The following is a 9,649-nucleotide window of genomic DNA, read 5'->3' on the forward strand; positions in this document are numbered from 1 at the left end:
GGAACGCCTCTAGGCGAAGCAGGTCTGAACGTGAATGAAATCACTCCAATCCTATTGGCTTGTTGCTAGAACGGTAAGGTGTGACGGAATAACCGGAGGAGTATAAAGCACACCTGTACACACTCATCATTAGCTTTTTTCTATTCAGCAGGCGCTCTGTATGTTGTTTGAAGAAAGCTCCGGTCCTACAAGCAGTATGTCTTACCTGAAGAAGAAGTCTACCAGCATGTCCGGCAACCAGATGTACAGAAGGTGTGTTTTTTCTTGCCCTCGGTACATCACGGATGGAGATTCTCATGAGATGTGTGTCTCATGTTTGGGGATGGAGCACGCACGGGCAGCTCTCGAGGGGGCTGCCTGCGCCCGTTGCGAAGCCCTTTCCGTGCGGGTACTGAGGTACACTCATGGCTCTCTTTTCCGAGGATGGCCGGATGTGTTTTCCCCGTGGTGCGGGCCCTGCGGCCGCTGAGGCGGCCCGGCGGCTTCACTCATGGGTTCACAGCGTGATCTGTCGGAGGATTTCGGGACGGCTGAGGCTTTTTCCCGACCTTCATCCACTGGCTCCGACGCTTCCTTTCCTCCTTCGGGAGCCCGTTCTCGGCTTCTCCCGCTCGCGGTTTGGATCCGGAGACGCTGCAGCAACGTGCTCAGGGTAGTGGACGATGACTTCCGGGTGTCGGGGCGGCGTCATCTGGCGGCGCCCGATTATGACGCGCTGCTGGAGGTGGTGACGAGCCGTGGCTAAGCTCAACATCAACTGGCCACAGGAGGAGCAGACACCACAGGCTAGTGGTAATCTTGATGAAAGGTTTCTTAAGCACCACACGCCACCTCCACGCCGGTCTCTGCCATTCTTTCCTGATTTACATGATGAACTGAGTAATCATGGGGCAGACCCTTCTCTACACGGCTTTCCACACCCCGATCACTGAACTACAGTAATGTGATGGGGGTTAGGGACCGTGGTTATGGGAGGATGCCTCGGGTGGAGGATGCGCTTGTGAGCTATCTCTCCTCTCGACTTGCGTCCTCCCTGGAGGAGCCGGCGTTACCCTCCAAGCCATGTCGCACCACATCTACACTCGTGGGGAAGGCGTACATGGCAGCGGGCCAGGCAGGTGCGAGCTTGCACACCATGGCGGTGCTTCAAGCCGACCTGCTACAGGAGATGGTTCAGAGGGGGGGTCCCTCTGAGGAAGATCTGGTGGAGCTTCGCAGAACCACGGAGCGTTAGACGCAGGGCGAAGCGTTCCGCCAGTACCTCCCTCGCCGGTCTGGACCCAAGGCAGCTGAGGCTGCCAGGCGTAGGTCCCTTCCCTCTACGAGCTCCTACGGAGAGGAGAGGAAGCAGAGTATCGCTTCTTGGGGGGGCTCCCCCGAGGAGCTGGGGCAGCGAGATGGCGCTCTCACCCTCAGCCTTCTGAGAGATGCGATCTGAGGACCGTCATCCAGTCCCGACGGAGCTCAGGGAAGACCGGGGTAGGAGAGTCTTTCTCTGGAGTTCCTCCAGGACCGGTTCTCTGCTGGTCTTTCCCCTTCCACCCTCAAGGTGTACGTGGCAGCTATTTCATCTTTCCACACTCCTCTGAGGGAGGGGTCTTTGGGGAAACTTCCCTTGGTTGTACGTTTCCTCCGTGGTGCCCGGAGGATGAGACCTGCGACTCGGTCCACGGTTCCCACTTGGGATCTGGCGGTGGTTCTTGGGGCATTGGCTGAGGCCCCCTTCGAACCCCTGGAGTCAGCTGAGGCTAAGCACTTTACCCTCAAGATGGCCTTTCTCCTTGCTATCACCTCTCTGAGGAGGGTGGGGGATCTCCAAGCGCTTTCGGTTTCCCCGCAAGCCTGGAGTTTGTCCCGGGGAATGTTAGGGCTATCCTGCACCCTCGTCCAGGATACATCCCTAAAGTGCCTTCTTGTGCGGCAGGGTCCACAGTGCTGCAGGCATTTCATCCTCCACCTCATGTGACGGCGGAGGACGGGAGACTTCATCTGCTCTGCCCTGTCAGAGCACTGAGTATTTACACTCTGAGGTCCTCCCGTTGGAGGAAGGCTGACCAGCTGCTAGTGTGTTTTGGGTCCCCCAGGGCCGGGCTCCCTGCATCCAAACATACTATTAGCAACTGGGTTGTTCAGACTATTTCCCTGGCCTATCAGGTGCGCGGTTTGCCTTCACCTGTGGCTGTGAGGGCTCATTCTACCAGAGGCATGGCGGCCTCTCGAGCCCTCCTTTCCGGGGCCTCATTGCAGGATGTTTGTTTAGCGGCTGGCTGGGCCACTCTGCACACATTAATTCGGTTTTACAGTCTTGACCTTCCTTCGGCACCTGGCACTCGTGCGCTCTCCTCTTAGTCGTGCCACTTTATTGCACACTGGGGCAGGCGGGGTTTCCGGCATGGTTTAGTGGGTATCTCGTTCCCATAGTGTCGTAACCGACGCAGTTCGAGTTCCCCTTCTCGGGGAACCAGGGTTACATACGTAAACCGAGACGTTTTCATGAGGAAGCACTAAGAGATTTGTTAGCTGATAGAAACACCGGTGTACTGTTTCTATGGCAAGGTTTACCAGAATATATCAGTGAGTAGGACCAATTTATTTGGTTTAGGATTTTTGTATCAATTGTGAAGATTTACTTTGATGTAACTGGTATTAAAAAATGTATTTCACCAGATCACACAAAAACAGATCATTGATCATGATCATTTTATGGATACATTTCAAACTTAGTTTGTTAATTGGACCAGGCATACAGCAACAGAGGATTTTATCCATATTGCCCATACCTTATACTTTCCTGAAAATACAATATACTAGAATTGTGCTACTCTACACAAACACAGTTTTGTTATATCATCACACACATTTTACTACACAATGTAACTGGTCACAATAACCTGTAACTTTCTGTTGTCCGCTAATGGCAGCCATAACAGAACAGTGAGAATTAAGCAATCCACAAAAATTAAATTACACACTATAATATGTGAATGTCTCTCACCATTGAAGAACTTGATAATGTCAGTGAAGTCCATGTTGTTGTCGATGATGATTTCGCGGTAAACTGTGACCAAGGCCAAGGCCAGAAAGAGCACAAACTGCTGCGAGGAAATCCTAGGAGCCACCCAGATCACCTCCCACACCGCAAACACATCTTCGTACAGGAGCTCTGCACACACACATGCACACACACACACGCACACGCACACACACAAAACATTTTTTAGAGACTTCTAAGTCTCCCCACTTTTACTAGCTTTAATGGGTCTTTCTGAAAAGCTGAAACATGTTCCTGTGGTTCTGTTTACTGTTAAAGATAAAGGTGAGTTTTGCTCACTAGTATTAATCAACAATATAGTCAGTTACTGTTGCAGATGTATTATGGTCATTTTATCATATGTGAAAGTTAAGTCCGCAGTTTTTCACCCTTTAAGGCATTTCTGCTTTTATTAGAAAGATTAGATATGGGCAGCAGAGAGAAACGTTGTTAAGAGACATGCCACAACGGTGCTGAACCTACAACATTATGGGCACTTGGTACAACATACCATAGTTTATTCTCCTCAAGCTGCTGCCAGTCATGAGCTTCACCTGTACTGCATAGCATGCCAGAGATTTATGTCATCCCCACCAGTTGTGATCCACACTGTGTCATCTAACCATGAGGAGTGTCTAGTGCAGAACAACAATGACAAGAACACCTTCCCATTTGCAAACACTGTGTGAGTGTGATCAAGAGACTTTGGCCCCTTAGGAGTCAAAATGACTTAATGCAGCTTTGAGGCACACAACTCAGTTAGAGAACAGAGGGGAGTGACAGTGGATGATGTGTTTTTCACCTCTCTTGAAGTCCAGCAGGAACCAGCGGTAACAGAAGTAGAAGTGAGTGTAATCTCCATTCTGCTGCATCAGTTCAAACAGCTCGGAGTCCAGGATCTGACAGCAGAGAGAGAGCAGAGAGAACGTCAATGGGTTTTAGTAGAAATACCAGCGTTCTCTGTCATGCACACACACGCACACACACACACACACACACACACACACACACACACACACACACACACACACACACACAGAGTAACATCACCTGAATCAGTGACCTCATGTTGGCAAAGTGTGTGTCCATGGCTCCACCATTAGGGAAGTTCTGACTCATCCTCTTCATTAGCTGAGTGAAACAGCTGTAAGCCAGGCACTCTGACACACATACACACAAACACACACACACACACACAGAAAGAACATAGGGTCATGTAGCCAGGACAGCGCTAAAACGGTTGCGTTGGCAACAAATAATATTTCCCAATATAATTTTGAACATTTATGACATCAATGAGTGTCTATTTGCTGTTAATGCCAATGTGAAGGGTTCTGCGTGACACAACCTTATAAACAGGCAGTTTAATGTCATAGTATTCCAAATATAGAAAGAAATTTACCTCACCAGACTGTTCACTTTAAGTGAGCTGACCTGCATACACAGCGAACAGTCCAGTTTGTCAGCTATAACATTTGTGACACGAGTGTGAAGTCCATTTATTATTCCTATTATGAAATGAGGCATCTTAGCTTCAATTATGTAATGGCTACTGGGGCTATTTTTCATCATCTGTGCTATTTATAATAATTACTGTCAACAGATATGCAATATATGATGATTCTTTCTTCTCACCGTCATCCAGGATGACCATGAGTGGAGCGAGCAGGTCACACATGCCCTGAACGTAGCCCATCTCTAAATGCTCCCACACATAGCTGCAGGCAAGATGGAGAAAAGCCAAGACAAACAAGAGCTTGATCAGAGAGCAAACAAATCACATTCAACTCAACAGATTTAATGTACTTGTTATACTGTGGGTGGGGGTGTTTGTGTGTGTCTTCCAGTGGTGCAATGGAACTCAAGTACTTAAGGGAACATTTTATTTGTGACTTCTATTTGATTGTGTCCATTGTCTACTTAATACTCCAGTATATTACCATATAAAACACTGGGTGCACAAATAAATAAAATACTTAAATAATTTAATATTTGTTGAAAAAACTACTTCTTACTGTGTAAAGTAGTTAAACTCAGCTCCATCTTGACCAGCTACTTGCACATATGTATTAACAATCCAATAATCTAATATAAAATATCAACAAAGTGCCATTTTTCTGCATAGTGAGTACTTTGCTGATTATATCTATTATACAGTATGTACGTTTACTCATGTAAGATTTTGAATGCAGGACCTTTACTTGTATTAAAATATTTTTACATTGTGGTATTGCGTTTACTTGAATCTATGCCAGCTCATTTTTGTTGGCCACTTGGGGGCAGCAGAATTAAACACAACACTAACATGTTGTCACCTTTTAAGTTGATGTGGTGTGACTTAGTTACACACCATGAAGAGAAAGCATTCATTGGAGTCTTGCTATTCACCACCTTGTAAATGTAAGACCAACATTCACTCGATTAGCTCAAGCTTGCTCCACACCAACTGCTGAGAGAAATATCTGGCTCTTTAGCTGCTAAATGCTCCACTATGTTCACCAGATAGTGGCTAACTCTCTCTGTCTGTTTGGTGCTGAGTAGGTAGTGTGCAGTGAGTTTGATTTATTTATTTATTTTTTTTGAAAATAGCTGTCTTCTGAAAATGACAATGAGAGAAAATGACAGTGAGAGTGAATCAAAAGAAGTACAGTTGTGGGCCGTAAAACCCAAACAATTGGCTGATAGATGTTTAAAAGCTGAGGGGAACAGTATATCTGGGGGGTCATTCTCTGGCTTTTTTACTACAAGCGACATCCTTCACATTACATGTAATCCATTGTTCGTTTAAAAATATTGAATATAGCAGCATGGCGAGATCTCAAGACTTTCCACATACCTGCACATGATGTTGCGTAGTTTCTCCAGGTTGGCTGTGGTGAAGTAATAATAGTTGCGGTCGCAGCGCTGCACATCTTTGTCTATCCTGTGGAGGTTGAGGGCAACTGTGTCCAACAGCTCGATCTGCACAAACAAAATATTGCTGAGTGAGTGTAAATCAAAGTTTCTTTGGCATTTTAATTGACTTTTAGCCTTTAAGTCATGTTTTCCCCTCTTGTTGCAGGCTTGCTCAGTCAGATTAAATAAACAGACATATCCATATCCTCTACATACCGTATATGAGGAGAGTGAAGGTGATATCCCCTCTGCAGCAGCTCCATTGGTCACCAGTTTGTCCAGCTGACTGCACAGCCTGTCCTCTGTCAGAGAGTCCTGACGCCCACCCAGCACCCCCGGAGTGCTGCCCTCCTCCCCACCCCCCCCTTCCTCCTCCGTACTCTGACCGTCGTCTATGCTGGACAGGATCTGAGAATGAGCAGAGGTCACAGAGTAGTTTCTGGACGAGGGGAGACCCGAGTCAGGGGAGTCAAACTCCACCAGAGGGCGCTCCTCTGGGGGGAGGGCTGCAGGGGGAACCAGGGTGGTCATGGTGGGGGTATTGTCCTCTCCATTGGGGGTCTCCTGGCTCCCCGCATCCGGCTCATCCACCGACATAAACACCTGAAGAAGGATGGAACTTTAGAAGTGACAGCAGATGGCAGTGATGCAGGGTGAGATCATAAATCATATGGTTTGCATTTCTGTCCGTTGCAACTAGCCTTCTGCCTCCATCTTAACCTCTGTTACAGCTAACCCTCCCTTCATTAGTTAATGTGTACTTATCTATTGTAACTGCACACATAAACGTGTACATAAACACTATAGACAGTGTGTTCTCTTTTACTGCTATCACTGTAATCTTTCTTTTTAAGAACAGATGAATGAGCAGATCACTGTCACTTCCTAAAGGGACATTGTGTCATTTAGGAATATCAGATTTTTGCATTTAGACCAGCAATAAGAATAGTCCTGGTGGCCCAGGGGTTTAGACACCGACCATGGAATCGAAACTCCCCCCGTGTTCACTATCAAAACAAAATGCCCGAAAAATTAAATTAAAATTTTCAAAATTAATGCAGCAGGTGCTGAGTTGTCCTGACAAGATATCCTATGTGAGGGTTGGCCATGGCTTGGAGGTAGAGCTGGTCGTCGGCTAGTTGAAAGAACGTCGGTTTGATCCCCAACTTTCCTCGCAGGGCACCTGGGCAGTTGGCACCTTGCATGGTAGAGTCATCAGTGTATGAATGTGTGTGAATGGGGTGAAAGTGCCATGTAGTGTAAAGCTTTGTAAGACTAGAAAAGCGCTATACAAGTACAGTCCATTTACTGTCCTTAGCTGGATTCAATTTAGTTTTATTTATATAGTGTCAATTCTTAACAGAAGTTATCTCACTGCACCTTTTATACAGAGCAGGTCTAGACCGTACTCTACTCTTCCCATGATGCAACACCATAAAATCTCCTGTTAGATGCATGAAACCTGGGACTCTACATCCCAGTTTGTAACACATGCTTTCTATTATCAAAAAATGCTTTCTATATCGCTAAGTTTAACAAGCAGACAGATGTTTGTTGGCTTGATGTCACATTGTGTTGAGTTTCACCTCATTGCTGAGTGTGGAGTCTCTGTGAACCAGTCGTAGGACATGGCTGTCAATGCTGCTGCCGGAGGAGAGCTTGGCAAAGATGGCCGACTGCATCTCCTTCTCCCTCTGCTTGACGATTACTTCACATGCCTTCCACTCACGCATCACCTGCTGGTAGCGCTCGCTGATCTTTGCATCAATCTTCACGGGGACAAAAAGGCAATCACATATTGCTTTTCAAATTAAGAGGCATATTCAGACAGTGTGTGTGTGTGTGTGTGCTGTACCTGGCTCATGTCCTTTTTGCCCATGCCGAACTTGTAGTGTCCCAGCAGGAAAGGCCAAACCTCCTTCCTGATGTCATGTTGCACTCCGCCATAATAAACAAGCCTAAGCAGCTCCAGCTCCTTATAGTTCTATACACACACACACACACACACACACAAACACACACACACACAAACAAAGAGAAAGAAAATAAAATAATATATAAAGTAAAATAAGAATTCAGATGACATGAAGAAGAAGCCTGGTGTGAGTGGTGAGAGGAACAAGAGGAAGAGGAAGTGCATTAATAATGGAAGGAGTGGATGAGAAAGAGTGATTGCGATCCATACAGAGAAAGACAGACGAGTGCAGAAGATAAAGCGAACAGATATGAATAGAGTGTAAATTAGTAATGATGACTTTGTTGGAGTTGAATGATGAATGATTACAGAGGCTGCTTTAATAGCTACGATGGTCTCTTACTGCACCCTGTAATGAGACTTCATTTCACTGAAACTCATTATATTTTCATTAGAGTGAAGGAGAGAGCAGGGCTGGATCACGGTCCCAAGAGGTCCCTGGGTACATGCCCCTCCACTTTCCGGTGTCTTCCTTGCCTTCCTCTTCCCAAATGTATCCACTAGACCAAAATCTAGCTGTCTGACATTAAGTGACATTGGGCCTTATTCACTATTATGTGGGTGGAAATGTTCTTACTTTGCACACTTATTAAAAAAATTTATTAAAAAATTTTGTTCTAATCAGAGAGGTGCATACTGCCTGTTTGCCTAGATGTGTGTCCTGGCTCAAGGCTTGCGTTCTTTCCCCTCTGCTCTTCTCCCTGAACAGCTGCACCTCCAGTCACCAGTCTGTCAAGCTCCTGACGTCTGCGGATGACACCACCCTCATTGGGCTCATACCATACATAACATGAGCATAAAGGCAAAAAGCTAAAGAATTTCATGACTGAAGAAACTGAAACAGTAGTGTTGGAGTAGGAAGCCACAAAAGGCACGTTATATATTACACATTATGAAAACCAAAACCGTTACTTTAGGATGCAGCTACCTTGTGATCGACAAGTCGCTACCATGGCGACCTGTTTGCATATCGTGCAAAATTTCATTTATTTCAGTAATTCAACTTATAAAAACTAGAAACTAATATATTATATAGACTCATTACATGCAAAGTGAGGTATTTCAAGCCTTTATTTGATATAATTTCGATGATTATGGCGTACAGTTTATGAAAACCCCAAATTCAAAATCTCAGAAAATTAGAATATTGTGAAAAGGTTCAGTATTGTAGGCTCAAAGTGTCATACTCTAATCAGCTAATTAATCCGAAACATCTGCAAAGGGTTCCTGAGCCTTTAATTGGTCTCTCAGTCTGGTTCAGTGGAATTCACAGTCATGGGGAAGACTGCTGAGCTGACAGCTGTGCAGAAAACCATCATTGACACCCTCCACAAGGAGGGAAAGCCTCAAAAGATAATTGCAAAAGAAGTTGGATGTTCTCAAAGTGCTGTATCAAGGCACATTAATAGAAAGTTAAGTGGAAGAAAAAGGTGCACAAGCAGCAGGGATGACCGTAGCCTGGAGAGGATTGTCAGGAAAAGGCCATTCAAATGTGTGGGGGAGCTTCACAAGGAGTGGACTGAGGCTGGAGTTACTGCATCAAGAGCCACCACCCAGAGTCTGGAGGAAGAATGGAGAGGCACACAATCCAAGATGCTTGAAGTCCAGTGTGAAGTTTCCACAGTCTGTGTTGGTTTGGGGAGCCATGTCATCTGCTGGTGTTGGTCCACTGTGCTTTATTAAGTCCAGAGTCAGCGCAGCCGTCTACCAGGACATTTTAGAGCACTTTATGCTTCCTTCAGCAGACG

The 9,649-nt window shown here is 46.0% G+C and overlaps 2 protein-coding genes across 3 annotated transcripts in view; one reads left to right on the top strand and one right to left on the bottom strand.

The window, feature by feature from the left end:
* tpst1 (tyrosylprotein sulfotransferase 1) overlaps window positions 1–9,649 on the top strand; it is a gene marked incomplete at its 3' end in the record, with an annotated part of 837,181 nt that overhangs the window by 26,014 nt on the left and 801,518 nt on the right.
* Window positions 1–9,649, bottom strand: part of sgsm2 (small G protein signaling modulator 2) — a 108,355-nt gene that overhangs the window by 4,844 nt on the left and 93,862 nt on the right. For both annotated transcript variants that reach the window (XM_046074870.1, XM_046074869.1), the window contains 8 exons: window positions 7,782–7,910; window positions 7,513–7,695; window positions 6,143–6,529; window positions 5,868–5,992; window positions 4,667–4,749; window positions 4,082–4,191; window positions 3,834–3,930; window positions 2,996–3,163 (listed from right to left, as the gene is read on the bottom strand). In XM_046074870.1, the coding sequence (XP_045930826.1) occupies window positions 2,996–3,163; window positions 3,834–3,930; window positions 4,082–4,191; window positions 4,667–4,749; window positions 5,868–5,992; window positions 6,143–6,529; window positions 7,513–7,695; window positions 7,782–7,910 (1,282 nt within the window). The remainder of the gene's footprint in view (window positions 1–2,995; window positions 3,164–3,833; window positions 3,931–4,081; window positions 4,192–4,666; window positions 4,750–5,867; window positions 5,993–6,142; window positions 6,530–7,512; window positions 7,696–7,781; window positions 7,911–9,649) is intronic.

This window comes from Micropterus dolomieu, linkage group LG17 (assembly GCF_021292245.1).
Source record: "Micropterus dolomieu isolate WLL.071019.BEF.003 ecotype Adirondacks linkage group LG17, ASM2129224v1, whole genome shotgun sequence".
In the NCBI taxonomy this organism is placed as follows: Eukaryota; Metazoa; Chordata; class Actinopteri; order Centrarchiformes; family Centrarchidae; genus Micropterus; species Micropterus dolomieu.